The sequence below is a fragment of the Crinia signifera genome, chromosome 6, assembly GCF_055691185.1.
Source record: "Crinia signifera chromosome 6, ASM5569118v1, whole genome shotgun sequence".
NCBI classification, from domain to species: domain Eukaryota; kingdom Metazoa; phylum Chordata; class Amphibia; order Anura; family Myobatrachidae; genus Crinia; species Crinia signifera.
Window position 1 is genome coordinate 248555060 of NC_139222.1, and position 18905 is coordinate 248573964.

At 44.2% G+C, this 18905-nt stretch overlaps 1 protein-coding gene across 4 annotated transcripts in view; it reads right to left on the reverse strand.

The window, feature by feature from the left end:
- Positions 1-18905, reverse strand: part of NEURL1 (neuralized E3 ubiquitin protein ligase 1) — a 398530-nt gene that overhangs the window by 102225 nt on the left and 277400 nt on the right. Inside the window, exon 1 of one of the 4 annotated variants that reach the window (XM_083149286.1) lies at positions 9988-10150. The exons of the other annotated variants lie outside the window; for them this stretch is intronic. Within the exon in view, the coding sequence (XP_083005412.1) occupies positions 9988-10021 (34 nt within the window). The 5' untranslated portion in view covers positions 10022-10150. Of the gene's footprint in view, positions 1-9987; positions 10151-18905 lie in introns of those variants that run through there. 4 annotated transcript variants of the gene reach the window in all.

An 18905-nucleotide genomic window follows, 5' to 3' on the forward strand; every position in this document is an offset into this window, starting at 1 on the left:
GTCGGTCGCGTCGTGTGCGGCTAAAATAGCTTAAATGGTCCACACGCGATGGCCGCGATTTCCCCATAGGGAACAATGTTAAATGTGTAACTTTACCCCCGATGACCGCGATTTCCCATAGGAAACAATGTTAAATGGGTCAATTTACCCAAATCATCATTGGGAACAATGGTAAATGGGCCAGAAAGGCCAAAAAACACCCCTGAACATTGACATGTCCCCCCAAAAGTAGTTCACGCCACCCCGCGATGAACGTGAACCCGAAGCGTGGCGAGCGCAGCGAGCCCGCGAGGGGCAGCGGTACGCGTCCTCCGACCTTTTCATACCCCCACTATCCACTAGGGCGTGGAGTTGAGAATAGAATAGTGTGGCGAGCGCAGCGAGCCACCGAGCCCGAAGCGTGGCGAGCGCAGCGAGCCCCGCGAGGGGACGCGGATACCTTCACAGGTAAACGCGTCCCTTCGCGGGCTTCACAGGTATCCGCGTCCGCTCGCCACGCTTCGGGCTCGGTGGCTCGCTGCGCTCGCCACACTATTCTATTCTCAACTCCACGCCCTAGTGGATAGTAGGGGTATGAAAAGGTCGGAGGACGCGTACCGCCGCCCCTCGCGGGCTCACTGCGCTCGCCACGCTTCGGGTTCACGTTGATCGTGGGGTGGCGTAAAATACTTTTGGGGGGACATTTCAATGTTCAGGGGTGTTTTTGGCCCATTTACCATTGTTCCTATGATAATTTGGGTAAATTGAGCCATTTCACATTGTTTCCTATGGGAAATCGTGGTCATCGCAGGTAAATTGAGGCATTTAACATTGTTCTCTATGGGGAAATCGCGGGCATCGCGTCTGGCTCATCGCAGCCGATTTTGTAGTGCATGCGATGCCCGCGATGGCCCCGATTTTACCCCCGATGCCCGCGATCATGATCGTTGTGGCCGTGCTAGGAAACAAGTACCAAAAAAATATATTTAAAAAAAAAAAATACATGCCAACCATAGGGGGCCCCTAGCTACTGAACGCTTGTGCCCCCATTATAATCCAGCCCTGACCACAAGGCATACCCAGGGTCCATCTAGCATACTGATCAACTGATGTCCTTTTTTTCAAGAGCGAACAGTGAAGTGACGCAAGGATAACATGCCACAGGCAGAGATTAAACTGTCTGTGAGTGTAGATTTTGTAGACAGTGATCACATGTAATCTGTATGATAAATAGATATCCCCTTTGTGATCATTCATAGTTAGTGGCAGCCACGAGTAACATGCATTGTCTGCTTTCATTTGCCTGCTGGAGGCCTACTACCAGCTAATAACAGAGCATGAAAACCAGCCTGCTGCAATAACAACAACTGTGGTTAACCCCTAAGCTTTCACTGGAAAACAATGTAAACCACCTGTGCATACCTCAGAACCGCCCCACATTCAAGGGTAGATGTAAGAAGCAGTGATAAGGGAGGAGAAGTGAGCCAGAGGAGAAGTGGCCCATGGCAACCAATCAGCACTGGAGGAACATCTATAATTTGCATAATGTAAAATTATACAGAGCAGCTGATTGGTTGCCATGGTCCACTTCTCTTCTGGCTCACTTCTCCCTTATCACTGCTTCATGCATCTACCCCTCTGTGTGATAGTCCCGCTATCCCTCCTACTGGGGAACACACTGTTACTGTATGGATCGTCCGTTTAGTGCCAAGAGAGGCTGGAAGCAGCTGCGAGAGTGCCAGTAACATGGGGTGTGACAATTAGCCCCACCCCCAAATAATCATATACAAGACAGCATGGCCTAGTGGGCACAAGACTAGACCCCATGTCGCATTTATGGTCCACACAAAATTCTGGATTAGGTATTCAAATGTTGAGAGGTGTGACCTGTGGTCAACAGGAGCCTAACGTGGACTAGTGGTACCATGGGCCAATTTAAGTCTCATCGTTCATCGGGAAAAAGGTCACTAGACTGACAAGCATTAGGTCGATGAGAATTAGGTCAACATGACTGAAGGTCTACATGGGGTTAGGTTGACGGGGTCATTAGGTCAACATGGGGAAGGTCGATAGTCAAAAGGTCAACATGGGGTTTTTCACTTTGCAGAATACCATAGGTATTTGGGGGAAAAGGGAATTCGGCCCAAACGTTAGGGAGATTGTCTGTCGTTCTGGTGTGTATACACCCTGTCATTTTTTCAACCATTGGTAAAAACTGTCCTTTGCCATGATAGACCTTCTGGCTTTAAACCTTATGTCCTATCTGCGCATGCTTCCAGTGACGCACGTGCCAGTGCTGGGAGGGATCCAATTGGGTCCCTCTCAGCAGAAAGGTACAACAGAAGTCTATAGGCTTCTATTGGGCATTGCCATCTTATTATATCTTTTCCCATCGCAATCAGGATCTGGATGCATTTTGTCCGCATATTTCAGCAAGCTGCATCCTGATCTCAGCCTGTAACATGACAGTTAGGAGCTGAATGGTTGGTGCTTTATCTCTCTCCGAGATTTAGTGCATCTATCCCGTTGTTATGAACAGTATCCAGTCTTAGAACCGCTAATCTACATTATCATGGGGCTTCCTTTGGGGGAGATTCTGTAAACTAAAAATGCAGTAAAAACCCTGTTATCTGTTATCTGGGGTTTTTACCGCATTTTGGGATGCTCTAAACACCCCCCTCCCCTGTGTCCGGGCAGCACAGAACTGTGCTGCCTGGACCTGTGACCTCCTCCTCCCTGCACTGTGATCCTCTTCTGGGTGCAGGGAGGAGGAGGAGAGCCAGCCCTTGCCGCAGCAGCAATGTCGGTTAAGGGAGGGAGGGGGGAGCCGCTGGGACCGCCTGACTCACCACAAATGACATCTCTTAACGCAAGAACTGTCCTTTGCCATAATTATTGCATATGTTAGAGCATATGCGATAATTATGTATGCGATGGGCGGCGAAGGGGGGCGGAGCTGGGCTGCAGATGTTAGAACATCCCGCCCCTTAGTCTTTAGCATGCCCCTTAACAATAATTTATTAAGTGCTTGAAGTATTGTGCTATACATGATGTCAGAGGAGCTTAAGAGTTAAAGCTTCGGATTATCATGCACCTGCTGAAATATTTAACAGCACTTTAGATGCATTATCTCCAACCCCTATAGAAATAACTGTCCTGCATACAGTACATAGAAGTGTCATAAGGTTCAAAGAGACAGGGCTGTAACTAGGTGCGTACAAGCAGTGACATTGCCCAGGGTACGGGGCCAAGGGGACGGTATTGCTGCTACCACGTTGGCATTCTATTTAGGGTATATTTACCATGCGGGTATGGGGTCGACCCAATTTAGGTAAATTCATGCATTGGGTCAACCACTGAAGGCCGACACCTGTAATATATCGACATGGTCGGAATGTCAACACAAGCATTAGGTTGACAATGGGAAGGTCGACAGTCAAAGTCGACATGCGTTTTTCACGGTTTTTGTCCGGAATGTCGTCACAGTCGACATGGACACCGTCTAACAGTACCGCGTCCCCTCGCCATGCTTCGGGCACAGTGTCTCGCTGCACCTGGCACACTATTTTATTCTCCCACCACACCGTACTGGATGGAAATTCAGTCTGTCAGTACATGATGGGTTACATTTTTTTAGACTTTTCGACTTTCGACCTTCCCATTGTCGACCTAATTCTTTTGTCATAAGATATTTTCACCATCCATTGCTTTAATTTGGTACTGAAATAGGATTTAGGAAGTAAAAACATCTCCATTTATACTTTGTGTGACCGCCGAAATACCGACACTTTCTCCCTCCGTGGGTGTCCACGACACCCATAGAGGGAGAATAAATTAGTGTACCAAGCTAAGCGAGGCACTGGGCCCGCTGTGTGGCGAGCGCAGCGAGCCCGCAAGAGGGGGCGATCCATGTCCCCCTCTTGTCGGGATTTCGGCGGTCGGGATTCCGGCGTCGGGATTTTGAATGCCAGGATTCCGACCGCCGGAATTTCATACCAATCCCATTATTATATTTGTAATTAGTAGTATTGTGGGTGTTCTAAGGAGGGTGGACAAAATAATAGCTTAATAAACAATATTCTAAAGCCTTAACTAAAAGTTATGTTTTAATATACACACATTTAATATTAAGAGTGCCTCATATTCTGACTATATTCTGACTATAGGGAGCGCCACCAACCAGATATGTCACCCCCCCATTAAATTAGGGGACTTATATGTAATTATGTTGATTTTGTAAAAAGTAAAAGTTTCTGTGCGGGATCGTCTTTCGTTTTAATTCTATGCGATATTGTTAGCAATCGATATGGCTTGAACTCCCAGCAAACGATATAGCACTAAAACACTGAACAATATCGTTCAGCGACATCTCCGGGCTGGAGTCAAAGACGATGTAGTCAGATTTCTTTGCATGTTCAGATGACAGGGAGAATCGTAAATGACCCACGGGGTTGTGCATTGTTAACGATATAGTGGTTACATACTAACTAGACAATATGAACGATATTATTGTTAACAATATCGTTATCGTGCATATTGTTAAGCGATATTGCATAGTGTGTACCCAGATTTACACAACTTACATTGACTTACAAAACAAGGTGATACAGTGGCCCTTATTCAATGCGGCCGGGGAGGGGGTTAAACGGCGGGCATAGCAGATAACAAGCAATCCTCGCTTTTTAACACCCGCGCCGGCCGCTCACTCTATTCAATGTTCCGGGGGGAAGCCTCGCTGTCAGAGGACAGCCAGAAATCCTCCAAACAGCGAGGCTCGCGGCTAATTCAGGAAGCCTGCTGCATTTAGCTGCGAGCCTCGCTGTTTTAGCGGCCGCACACGCCGATTATAAAAACGGAGCGAGGGGGAAATCGGCGTATGCAAGGGGTCAGTTGAATATTGACGCTGTGACAGCGAGCATGCAGCCCTGCTCGCTGTCACAGCTCGCCCGCAGCATTGAATACTGGCCAGTATGTGATGTGTGTTCTTCTACTGGAGATCCTGAATGCAGTGTTAATAACAGAACATTTCCTACTAGCACAGGGAAATCTATCAATTGAACGTTATCTCGTCTCCCATAAGGATGCATACTGAATAAAATATTTGTACTGTAATACGACAATTTGTACAATACAAGAGTTTATATTTTGCTAAATAAAAACTGTCAGCGAATAAGATTAGAAGCAGCTTGTGAGGAGATGATCCTGAGCCGCATGTTGGTGCCAAATTGGTGCCTTTGCTGCCAGTAGATCTTCATTAGAACTGTGGTAACTTCATTGAGTGACGGACAGGATGAGCCCTTGTTTCCTTTCTCCTGCCCTTAGCAACACAATCACCTTGCACTCTGTACTATAGTACCACAGACAATTCTACTTCAGCGTCTTCCTCGTACATCTCAGTGCTACATACTAGCAGCTATGGCTCAGCATAAACCGCAATTATCATCCCACTGCACATTTATCTCAGGCACATTGCGCACTCGCGTAATTCACTAGTATTGATGGCTGCAGAGTGGATAGCCGGGAGTAATGGCGGAGTGTCGAGGCCATTATTGGGGCAAGCACAGAATACATGGCGACAGCATCTCTGTACCCAAAGTCATCCTGCTTGACCACACTCAGGACTGCGCCAATCTAAGGATCTGCAACCCATGCTGGGCTTTTGTACGCATTTGCTTGCATTTGAAAAGCCGCCAGTAGGCGACGCAATACAAATCCAGGCACCTGAGACATTCACATTTTTTTTTACTCAGTATCTGTGTACAGGGTTGCAGTTGTGAATGCATTAGCATACATCTAGCAATCAGGCACTATAAGAGCAACTCACGGCCACGATAATGTGTTTCACCACAAGTTGGCCCCTAACTGGCATGGTATAGGCTGGGTTTGAAAAATGACAGTTGGAAGTTGATTGGCTGCTGCGTTATCACCGGCCACTTGATCATTTCTCCAGGCTTAATACATCTGCCCCTGAGTCCAAGAACAGCCTATGCCTACAGGCAAATGGGTGCGGACGATTGGCCTAGTCTCCCTGGAGACCAGCAGAGCATGCCATGGGTGAAATGTAATAGGATGAGAGATTCAGAGAGTGAGAGATTTGTTAAGAAATCTCCAGTTTTTTTAAAGCGGCAATCATTTACACTTCCAAATCAAACTGGTGTTGCAGTGTAAATGATTGCCGCTTTTAAAAAAACCTGGAGATTTCTTACCAAATCTCTCACTTTCTGAATCTCTCATCTTGTTAAATTTCCCCCTATGTGTCTCCAATTATGTTCCGAGAAGGCAGACAATTATGCTCCATCTCCACCGTTCATCATTGTTTCCCTCCGGTGTTGTCAAGTCGCCCGCCTAACGCCAGTGTAAACAGAATTACACTTTTCCGATTTGCAGTAAATAACCCAAATAATCTTATTCAGTGAAACGGAAATCTATCTGGACAATTTGAATAGAGTTTCTGGGAGCTGGGAGATTTCATCTAATATACAAAAGGCTCTTTATGGATATATGCAATACACTATTGGATGCTGCCTTCTTACGAATGCCAGCACAATTATATAACAGTACATAACGTACTATGAATTATGCTTCCTAGTACGCTGATTAACCCTTACAAGGCTGCTGGTAAGCGTCGGTGACAGAGTTAAAGCAATCTGGACATCAGGCGTGGGGCTGCTGCCCTGCTACCAATCTACAGTAATACTGTCTCTATATTTGCAGCCAGCACAAAGCCCCCTGAGGAGATTTGCACATTTTAATCATTAATCTCTACACGTACACACAGGGTCCTGTCTCTCTCTCTTCTTCCCACATGAGAAGCACATGTGATAGTACGGCCTAAGGAAACCTCGCTCCCATCTCATTGCTCTATACCCATCAGTGACTTGGGTTACCTTGGATTACTAGGATACACAATGAAGCAAGCCTAATTGTATACGGCAATACCCGGTACTGTGAGTGTTAACCCTTTGGAGACCTGTTACGGTGAGCCTTAAGGCTTTGGAGAAGCCAGGTGTCCCAGGGTTTACCCTAAAAACACTGGCATTTGCAGTCAGAGGGCAAGGAGAGTCAAGAAGGGGAATTGGCTCTTAGTTATAATGAGGAAGTAACACATCCAGCGTAGTCAGAGTTAACCCTTCACATACTGGGAGACATCATATACGGTACTAAAATGAACACACATTTTTTTAACCCTGAAAATGTTTAAATAAGTGCATTCTGCAGCGCGGCAGATGTAATAATGATTATATTAGAGACCGTATCAATCTTCTGGTGTTTACAGTGAAATGATACAAATGTTAGTGTTAGGCTGCGTAAGGAATGTGAACGCACCATTCAGGATGCTGCCTAAGGCAATAGAATGGTCCTGATAACAGTAACGCTGGCCATGCGTCAGAACGATTTCAGGCCCGAACGCGCGGTTTTGACGGGTCACGCGATGCATTTTGTGTTTTTTTGGGTGCACATCGTGAGGTGTTTAGGTACAATGCGCGGTCAGGCGGGTCGTGAGGTCAATCCTCAGATTATATGTGATGTACATATGATCAGTTGTGATTGGGTGCAGATTGTGAGTGTGTTTTTGCACATGCGATCAGTCGGACGTTCGATGGATGTTACGACCCATGTCATTTGACAACCCCCCCCCACACACACACATTATATAAATATATCTATGCATGTATGTATGTATGTATGTATGTATGTATGTTATGGATATTAAATTTAAAATAAAGAGAGTGTGATGTCTATTGTCCTGCTAGGAGGAGGAGTCAGCCACAGAAGCAATATCAATGGCTTTCAATTAACCGATTCAAACTCACAGGGGAGGAGAGGTGCCCCCTTTGGAGCAGGAGCCCGGCGGCAGATGACTCCATTGCCTCCCAGAGTTACGCTTCTGGATGCATCGTTGGCATATTGTGTGTCAAAAATGCACCAAATTGTGAGGCCAGGACTGCCGGGGAATTTAAGGGAAATCATGACACAATCAGGATTGCAAGCTGGTTGTTCTGACGTATAGCCAGCTTACAGTATGTACATACAAACAAGTGCAGCAGCGCTCACCAAGGGAGCAAATACACTGTCAATTCTCTAGCTACACTTGGTGACATCACCTGAAACTGCCCAATTCACTACTCCAGGCACGGCGGAAAAGGATCTCTCTCACATCAGTGTTCAAGGGGACCGTTCTAATTATTATTATTATTAATCAATTGGAAACATTCTATAGCATTATATACTGTCGTTGTGTAGTAAACTGTCACTACTCAAAAGAGCTTACTATCTAAACGTTGCAATGGACAGCTCCACCACACAGTAACATCCAGGTGCTGACACTCTCAAGTAACTCAGAATAAAGACATACTGTACACATTCATGCAATACATGAGAAGCATACACGCAAAAAGACACACACACACACACACACACACACACACACACACACACACAAAGTGCTGACCTGCAATTGTTTTTTAAGTACCTTTATTATTTTTTGACATAAACTATGAAGAACATTTAAGGCCAGATGTACTAAGCCTTTAGAGTGATAAAGTAAAGAGAGAAATAGCACTGACCAGTCAGGTGCTGTCATTTTTAAAACTCAACCTGCAACATGGCAGTTAGAGCTGATTGGATGGTACAGTGCTTTATCTCTCAACAAAACTTAGTTCTTCTTCACCTTAATGCAGTGAATTATAGGAGTTGTGTAGTTATGAGGACAAGAAGCACAATCATTGCTCCCACTAATGATCAGCAACACTTTTATTTATTTATAGTAATTTTAGAAATATGCCCTTACATAGGCTCACAATTGTCAGCAACTATCCTCTTCATTTTATTATCCAAATATAGAGGTAAGTAATGGTGTTCTAGATCCCCGATAAATCTATGTGCACCCCTACACTCTCTCTGTACATTCACCAGCAGCTGGGTGCAGTGAAGAGAAGTGTGACAATGTGGTCATCAGATTCGTTTCGCTGCGGAGACGTCAGAGCTCCATCCGTGTCTGTAACCCATGACAACACTAATCATCACTAATCATACAGGAAAACTGGAATCCGTTCAGTGACAAAAATAGCAGCGCAACAGAAAGTGAATGAGCATGTTGGAAAGATCTAACTTTATGGGGAATTCAATTGTATGCACTCTGCTGCTGCCCATCTCGGCAATGCCCGGCCACCCGTACCCGCATGTCAGCCAGTTACTGCAGTGCTGACCTCTCACTGTGTGATAAACCATTCTGTCACAGCTCATTGCGTCCACAACACACACAATTGAATTACACTCTTTATTGTAGAACAACCAAGCTTGATAAGAATATCCCAATAAATATGTAACATATTACCCAATAGGAATAGATTGGACAAAGGTAAATACATTAATGGAAGAGATAGATAGATAGATAGATGGATGGATAGCTAGATAGATAGATAATCATTATTTATCTAGATATTACACACAGGCATTTACACAGATAGTAATGTCACCTGTATTATTCTAGGACAAAGCACCTGCTAAATGCACTTTAACACAACTCTATGTACATTGAACCTATTATATTATCCTCATGACTATAGGTAATTATCTAGTAGTACATGGGACCTGAAGCAATAGAATAGTACATAGGACATAAAGCAATAGAAATTCAGAATGGAAATGTTATATATCACAGGACACAGCAGAGGTGATGGATAATGCACCAATATCCGCAGACACGTTTCGATGTAATGACTCCTGGAAGCGATCAATTATTTATAAATCATCAATCAAGACACAAAAGCAAGAGAGGTATATTCCATTACTACTAGCACACAGGAGCACTTTCTCCAGTACATGTCAGCCCAGTGCAGCGCTTGTATACAGTGTCTCTCTCCTGCACAAAGGACCATACATCCTGCATCTCATTCATAGCACTGAGCAGTGGAGGTGCCACCTGGGTGCAGCAGCAATACCTCTGCCAGGCAGTACAATGACATAGGAGCCACATAGCCAAATGCAGCTGCTGCTGGTGCTTACCATAGAGCGTGTTCCTGGTGACCTGTCCTCCCATAGTAGTACAGCCCTCAGTGGCTCCCCGCACCGTGCACACTGCCGGCAGCCAGGCTCATGCTGCAGCTACAGTACATACACACACACTAATAATACTCCTGCAGCAGCAGCAGCACTACTGACACCCACTGCCAGACCCTCCCTCACAAAGCAGCAATGTCATGTGTAGTTACACAAAGGGGAGGGCTCTGTGCCGGCCTGAAATAGCAGATAGCACAAGCTTATTATACAGCTAATGCCAGCAGCCGGGATCTTCCATGCACGGAGCAGCCCTGCCTGCCTGCCTGCCTGACTGACTGACTGAGTGCTGCTGCTGCTGCCTCCATGGTGGGGACATCCACACACACTGCTACTGTCTACTACACACACACACACACACACACACACACACACACACATCTATGAATGGAAATGCAAGCTACATGTGCTCATCTATACATTACACAGATATATGTGTGTATCTCCATTATATATATATATATATATATATATATATATATACATACATACAGACACATACTGTACTTATATAAATATATATATATATATATATATATATACTGAATGCATATATATATATATATATATATATATATATATATATATACATACACAGTGTCGGACTGGCTCACACAGGGGTACAGGGGAAACCCCTGGTGGGCCCCACTGTCATGGGGCCCGTCCTCCAATTATAAGTTCCAGACTGTGTGCACATAAATTATAGGGAATATGTAAAAACCGGACCCGGACTATACCCCGGTCCGCCGGACCGGACATCAAAATCTGCAGTCCGGAGCTTGAAGTGTCTGGTCCGGAGGGTGTCCCGCCTGGGGAGGGGGGGGGGTCCCTGTGATAGCTATCATCAGGGAAATGGGGAAGGGGAGATTACAGCCTCCCCCTGTGGTCCGGCCGTCCGGTTTTTGGTACATGCCCGGACCATACAGGGAGGCTTTATTCTCTCCCTCCTCCACTCCCTGGTGACAGGTGTCACAGTCAGCCCCCCCAGACAGGACACCCCAGACAGGACACCCCCCGGACGCTACAAGCTCCGGACTGCAAATTTTGATGTCTGGTCCGGGGGTCTTGTCCTGGTCCGGTTTTTACCCATACCCTAAATTATTATTAAGTACTGCACAGGACGTTGGTGTCTATTACTAATAGGGTATATTATCATGCATGCACAAGCAGTAATTACTATACTATTTACTAAACGTTTGCCAAACTTCTGTGGCAGCTGGCCACACCCCTAAAGTGGGCCCCTATAACATCATTTCTGGTGGGCCCTTCATGACCCAGTCCGATACTGTATATACACATATATATATAGAACTATATACTGCATATATATATATATATATGTATAAATTACACACACACACACACACATATATATATATATATATATATATATATATATATATATATATTTAAAGGGTCAGCAATTAATATAAAGGGAAAATCTGCAATTAATATAATAAAATTAGGTCTGATTTTTTTTGCCTAAAAAAATGTAGGAGTTGCTAAAATCTAATTCAGGGAATTAGTCACAATCTGCATGTTTCCAACATTGCAGCTGTTTTCAGCACTTTTTGCAGCATTTTTTTTCTGGCAATGCCTATTTATTTGTTATATATTTATTTACAGTTTCTTATATAACACAGCAAATTCCATTCCACTTTACAATAGGAAACAGTAATAAAACAAACTGGGTAGTAACAAACCAACATAGAGGTCGGAGGGCCCTGCTTGCAAGCTTACAATCTATAGGGATAATATGAGAGATACATAAGGATAGGATTCCATAACATGTCAGACAGTCCTGATGGGATTTATTTATTTATTTACAGTTTCTTATATAGCGCAGCAGATTCCGTTGCGCTTTACAATAGTAGACAGTGATAAAAAAAACTGGGTAACAATAGACAGATTTGGAGGTAGGAGGGCCCTGCTGCAAGCTTACAATCTATATGGACATAAGAGGGAAACACAAGGACAGGCACCAGTAATAGCATAGCAGTGCCACCAAGTTACAAGTCCAGAAGGGAAGCTATATAATACATAAGTGCCTCAGAGGGTTATGTGTGCAGTACTTAAATATGATAGGCTTGCCTGAAGAGGTGAGTTTTCAGGGGACACTTGAAAGTTTGGAAAGTCCTGTAATAGTGAATGGGAGCTAGTGATCCGTGCAGAAGAGAGACACAAATCTTGCACAGAGCAGAATGGCGGAGATGGGAGATATTTTGTGATAAGTAAATATATATATATATATATATATATATATATATATATATACACACACACACAGTATATATATATATTTTTTTTTATATATATATATATATATATATATATGCTGGTGCAGATGGTGCAGAAAGGTTAATAGCTTTATATGCAAGTAGAAGTATTTTATATTGAATACGGTAAGATACAAGCAACCAATGGAGGGACTGGCAGAGCGGATCAGCAGACGATGAGCGTCTTGCTAGGAAGATTAGCCTAGCAGCAGCATTTAAAATGGATTGCTGTGGCGAGTCTGTTCTTGGGAAGAACAGTTAGGAGACTATTGCAATAATCATTGCGGGATATAATGAGTGCATGGATAAGAGATTTAATAGTGTCTTGTGGGAGATAGGGTTGTATTTTGGACATGCTTTTTAGATGCATGTAACATGATTTGGAGACCAATTGAATGTGGGGAACAAAGGACAGTTCAGAGTTGAGGATGACCCCTAAGCAACGAGCTTGGGGGTTAGGGTAGATTGTTGAGTTGTCAACAGTTATGGAGATATCAGGATGGTAACTGTTCTTGGCTGGTGGGAATATAAGTAATTCCGTTTTGGAAATATTGAGTTTGAGGTGGTGAGAACACATCTAGGATGAGATGGCAGACAGGCATTCAGAGACTTGGCCCAAGACCACTGGTGACAACTCTGGGGTTGATAGACAGATTTGAGTATCGTCTGCATACAAGTGATACTGAAATCCGAAAGAGAGAGAGAAAAGCAGAGGACCTAAAACTGAGTCTTGCGGAACTCCAACTGACAGAGACACTGAAGAGTAGGTAGAGTCAGAGAAACAAACATTTAAAGAGCGATCATATAGGTAAGATGAGAACCAGGAAAGGGCTATATCATTAAGACCTAGGGAGTGTAGTATTTGAATGAGAAGAGTGTGATCAACAGTGTCAAACGCAGCAGAAAGATATAGAAGAATAAGTAGTGAGTAATGGCCTTTAGACTTAGCAGTTACCAGATCATTCACCACTTTAGTCAGTGCCGTCTCAGTGGAGTGTTGGGAACGAAAGCCTAACTGAAGTGGGTCAAATAGGGTGTGAGTGTTAAGAAAGTGTGTGAGGCGAGAGTAGACAAGTCTCTCCAGTAACTTGGAGAGGCATGGGAGCTGAGGATGGTAGTTAGAAAAAGAGTTAGGGTCAGAATTGTGTTGGGATGATGGGATGCAATGATATATATATATATATATATATATATATATATTTGAATGCTACTGGAGGTTATGTGGGGTTCCAGAATATGATAAGCTTGCCTGAAGAGGTGAGTTTTCAGGGAACTCTTGAAAGTTTGGAGGCTCGAGAAGAGTCTATAGGTCAGATGTATGAAGCTTCAAAAGGTGTTAAAACGAAGAGTGATAAACAGCCAGCCAATCAGCTTCTAACTGCCATGTTACAGGCTGGGTTTGTAAAATTACAGATAAGAGCTGATTGGCTGGTTGTTTGTCACTCTCCACTTTATCACTTTTTGAAGCTTGATACATCTGGCCCTAAATGTGCATGGAAAGTCATTCCATAAGATGAGTGCTGCCCAAAGAAAGTCCTGCAATTGGAAATGGGATCTAGTAATGAGTGTTGATAAGAGAGGCAGATCTTGTGCAGAGGTTGGTGGTGATATATATTGAGTTAAGCGAAGAGATATACATTGGCGTAGTGTGGTTAATGGCCTTGTATATAAGTAGAAGTATTTTATATTGAATACAGTAAAATACAGGCAACCAATGAAGGGAATGTGAGTGGATCAGCAGTTGTTGAATGTCTAGCCAGGAAGATCAGCCTCGCAGCAGCATTCAAAATGGATTATAATGGTCTTTTCTTTGATTTCAATATTTTATTGAGGTTTAACAAATGTATCTAGGACAAATCATGAAAGTCTAATACATTATCAAGCAGGATTCAAAGGTGGATTAATCATATGCATGTGAGTCATAACAGGTCAAGACTATCTGTGTCAGGGAGCATTTATGATAATGCAGTGCACTTGTAAGGAAGTATTTCGTCGGTTGCAGTCAGTGGCGTAACTACAAATTTTTCGCCTCCCCGCCACAAATTTAGGTAGCGCCCCCACCCCCAAGGACAGTTAACAAGCTCTACCCCCCCCCCCCCCCACAAGGACTAAGAAGCTCAACTTCCCCCCCTACCTCCTAGCGCTGGTGCTTCTGACGGGTCCCCGCGGCTCTCCCGGCTCCGGCTGCTAATAAAAAGTGAAAGTTGGAAAATGGCTGCCTCCATAATGTAGACAGCTTTTGAGGTATGGGGGCAGCCATTTCCCGTGTGTCACTTTCTGTTAGCAGCTGGAGCCGGCCCGGGACCCGACAGAAGCGCCAGCGGCAGGAGGTACCAGCGGGCGGGGTGCACTTCGCTGGCAGCCGGGCAGCCAATGTGGGGAGCGTGTCTCACCTACCTGGCGGCCGGCAGCAGCAGGGGGAGGGGGAGCGTCCTGGCCACACTGACAGCTAGCCGGAAAACCTGGCACAGGAGTAGCCAGCCTCCCGGCTCCCCGCTCCCAGAAGCACCGGCGGGCGGACAGCAGCAGGTAACTATAGCCCCGCAGACCCCCCGGCGCCCACACCTTCTTAGCGCCTCCCCGCCACCACGTGGGCTGCGGGACTATAGTTACGCCACTGGTTGCAGTACTTGGACAATCACAAATTATTATACAACATTCTGATGAAACATATATGAAGGGGGTGGGAAGACACATAAGGGTATATTCTCTCTCTCTCGCTATATATATATATATATATATATATATATATATATATATATATATATATATATATATAAATATATATATATATATATATAACGGAAGGAAGGAGACTGGCACTCGTAGGTCTTGAAAAAAGTTTGTATTTAAATAGAAAAGACAACCAACGTTTCGGGGCTGCGCCCCTTTGTCAAGGTGTATGTGAGAACAAATGCAAAGTGGGGTGTTTACCTTATATAAGGGTGAACGGAATTGAGGCAGCGTGACATGCTGGACTCAGTGTTCTTCAGGTGTCTATAAGTTGGAGACATTTCAATATAAAAGGGATCCCGAATGAGGGGTTTTGTCTAGGTCAGGCATGTCCAAACTATGGCCCTCCAGCTGTTGTGAAACTACAAGTCCCATCATGCCTTACCACCGTTTTGCTATTAGGGAATACTAAAACTATGGCAAGGCATGCCATCCCAGCATTTTGCACTGTATGGCACATTGAAGCTAGGTGTATGAGGACCACACTTGCCTACCCGCCCAGAAGCTGCAGGAGGCTACCGATTTTCAGAAGTCTTCTGCAGGGAAAAAGACAATTTGATAATGAGCGCTGATTGATTTATCCTGCACTGCAGCTGTACCAAAGAAAGGGTAATTATCTAAACCCCTTGAATGTGAAGACTTTTTGCTGTCTTCTGCAGCCCTGCAAAAGTAAGCGTCTCTCCTGCATACTAATCATTTCCATACATCTCCCAGACGGGAGACTTACAAAGTAAGTATATTGAGGACACATTTGTACCACCTACGGATGGGGGACTAAGAAGATGGATATCATGAGTGACGTATATCTTAGTAGACTTTGAAATATTCCGTTATCCTGAACAGTACCTTAAACTACTGGGACCCTACTTACTTTCTTGCGCTGCGACTGCACAACAACTCTTTGGGCAGTATTCAATGAGAAAAATTCTCTGTGTTTTATGGAGAATTTGTGCTTTGTTCGCCTTGGACGGAGCATTTTGCTCTCCAAAAGCGAGCAACCCTATTCAATGTGAAATATTCTCCATCTTTCTAAGTGATTTTCTCCGTCTCTCTCCGTGTAGAAATTCTCCATCTTTTGATGGAGATCTGGAATGTGAACTTTTAAACTAAAAGTTTTTTTTTTTAATTTTGGTGTCAAAAAATCAGGTTTTTTTTCTGTGAAGGGGCATGTTATTTTTATTCATGTGCTTATAGCACATGAATATATATTTAATTAAAAAAAAAAAAATTTAATTTTTTTTTTTTTACACAGAGCAGCCAGCAGGGGGCCGGAGCGCTCGAGCCGCTCATTAGATATTCATATATTCACTGCACCCGATCGTTAATATGCACGATCGGGTGCAGTGAATACTGGGTCCCCCGCTGGCTATAGGGGGGGGGGCAGCCTGTGCTGCCTGGGTCCAGGGGAGCCCCCCTACCCTCCACATTCCTCTGGAGCAGCCAGGGAGACTTTAATCTCTCTGGCTGCTTCCGTCCCCCGGCTCCCTGAAAGCTCCCTGCCGCGGACGCTCGTCCGCTGCAGGGGTTAAGACTCGCTGCGAGTGGCGGCGAGTCTTAAATACATTGAATAGTGGGAGCAGGAGGCTCCGGAACAGGGAGAATCTCCGCTAAAACACGGAGAGTGCATGGAGAGCGAAATAAAACGCTCTCCATGCACGGAGAACTTTCTCATTGAATACTGCCCTTTGTCATGAGAATCACTCAGTAGCTATATATATTATGCATCCTTACAGCTTCATTTTATTTTGCAGTACTGTTCTACTTACTTGTATAAGGGAGGTTGTATTTTTTTATTATTTCAATTAAAATTTTAATTAAAACAAATATTGTATACTTGAATCAATATTTGCAGAAAATAATTGACCTGCTGCGAAGGAAATAGCATGTTTGTTGCAGTTGTTTGATACCTAGATTACCAAACACATAGAGGGTATTCAATGCCCTGATGGTGAGCTATGAAGGCAAGAAGTGCCGATATCTCACCGTCAGTGAATACAGCTCCCTCCCCTCCCCTGTTCCCTGAGGCGAGCTGGAAGCGGCGAATGTGTCCATTAAAATGGCGGGGCTCGTCACAAAATGCGACGGACTTGCTGCATTTGTGGCGAACCTTGCTGTTTAAGGGGATCCTCGCCATCCTCTCACTGGCGAGTATTTGACCCGTACATTGAATATGGCGAGGGGGTTTGATGGCGAGAATGGCTTGTTTTTGGGAGAGGAAAAGCCATCCTCGCCATACAAACCCCCTTGCTAGCCGCATTGAATACCCCCCATAGACAAAGGTATACAAAGTATTCAAGGGAATGATAGAGAAATGGGGGTAAATGTAATAGGGTGAGAGAATCAGAAAGTGAGAGATTTGGTAAGAAACTGCAGTTTTTTTTTAAAGCGGCAATCATTTACACTGCAAAACCAGTTTTATTTTGAAGTGTAAATGATTGCCGCTTTAAAAAAAAAAATCTTACCAAATCTCTCACTTTGGAGGTTATTCTGGTTGGTGCGTAAAATTCCAAATTCTTTCGGAGCGGACCGCACGCCACGCTGTGTGGACATCGTACGAAGAAACGCCCACCAGTCCTACGCCTTCGGACGGACTCACACTTTAAGAAGAGGGCGTGTTTACGGACTACATCCAAACCTTGCTTGTGCGGTGGACACACACATATTCTGCACGGTCTTACAGCGTCTGCATGGTCTTACAGCGTCAGAACGGACGGGAACCTGCCCGTACGCACCGATGCGGTGTATTTACGCCGAACTCACCACTATTATCTGAACTCATAAATCGGTCGGTTGTTTGTAAAATTCCTGTTATGGTACCTTTAATTTTTGGCATGTGCCAAATAACATGCTCTTAAAATTTTATGTTTTCCCTAACTGTAATAAATTTTTCATTTGATCCCCAAATGTGTGCTGTTATTGGTGAATGTAAAAGTGACATGGAAATTTATATTAGTGATAGCAAGTTCTGTCCATTGCTTGCAGTGTAAATGTGTGTAAAAAATGCAGCCGTGCTTTTAGCATATATTTGTGTGTTTTGTAATGGTCCATTTAAGCTGCAATGGTTCCAATTGAAGCAATGACAAGAGTGTAATTAATGAGTAATGAGTAGAGGAGTGGATTGTATTGTGTTCAGCTGACATTGGTTCAGGTGCGGCTGTACTAATTGGGCTTTCCGAATGCCTAGCGTATGACCGAGTGGTGTCCGCAAAGCAATACTTGCTTATGGAGACCGCATATGTTCTGCCTTTTGGTTCGTTTGCAGTCGGTGTTCTGCCCGAATGCACGCCTACCAGAATTAGTGCACTCCCTCGTGTACGCCCATGTTTACGCCCAGTTTAGCCCACTTTGAAACTACGCCCCTGTGTACTTCCGAATGATGCCCATATTACGCCCATATTTCCCGAGTGAATGCGGTGCACTTTTCTGTACGGTATTAGTGAGAACGAGTACGGAGACCTTGCATGGCACATGCGCATAGCGTTGCCCACGCATGCGCAGACGGCTAAAAAACGCCATCCGAAAAAATTCGGAAAATTACGCATCGACCAGAATAAGGCCCTTTGTGATTCTCTCATCCTATTACATTTCACCCATGATCCTCAGCAAAATATATTACAGTTAACTGCAAAGTTATGACTAATCAATGATTAAAATTAGACTAAAATGTTCGTCAAGATCCACTGACTAAAACTTGACTAAGACTAAATGAAAAGATTTGACTGAAATGTGAGATTTAATTTCGTCAGATTTTAGGAAAGTGACTAAAACTAAATTGAAAATCCCATATGAAATTAGCACTGTTCTACCTTAGACAGGTTACTCTGCTAGTTTATTTGTTCTGAGTTAAGGTGCGTACAC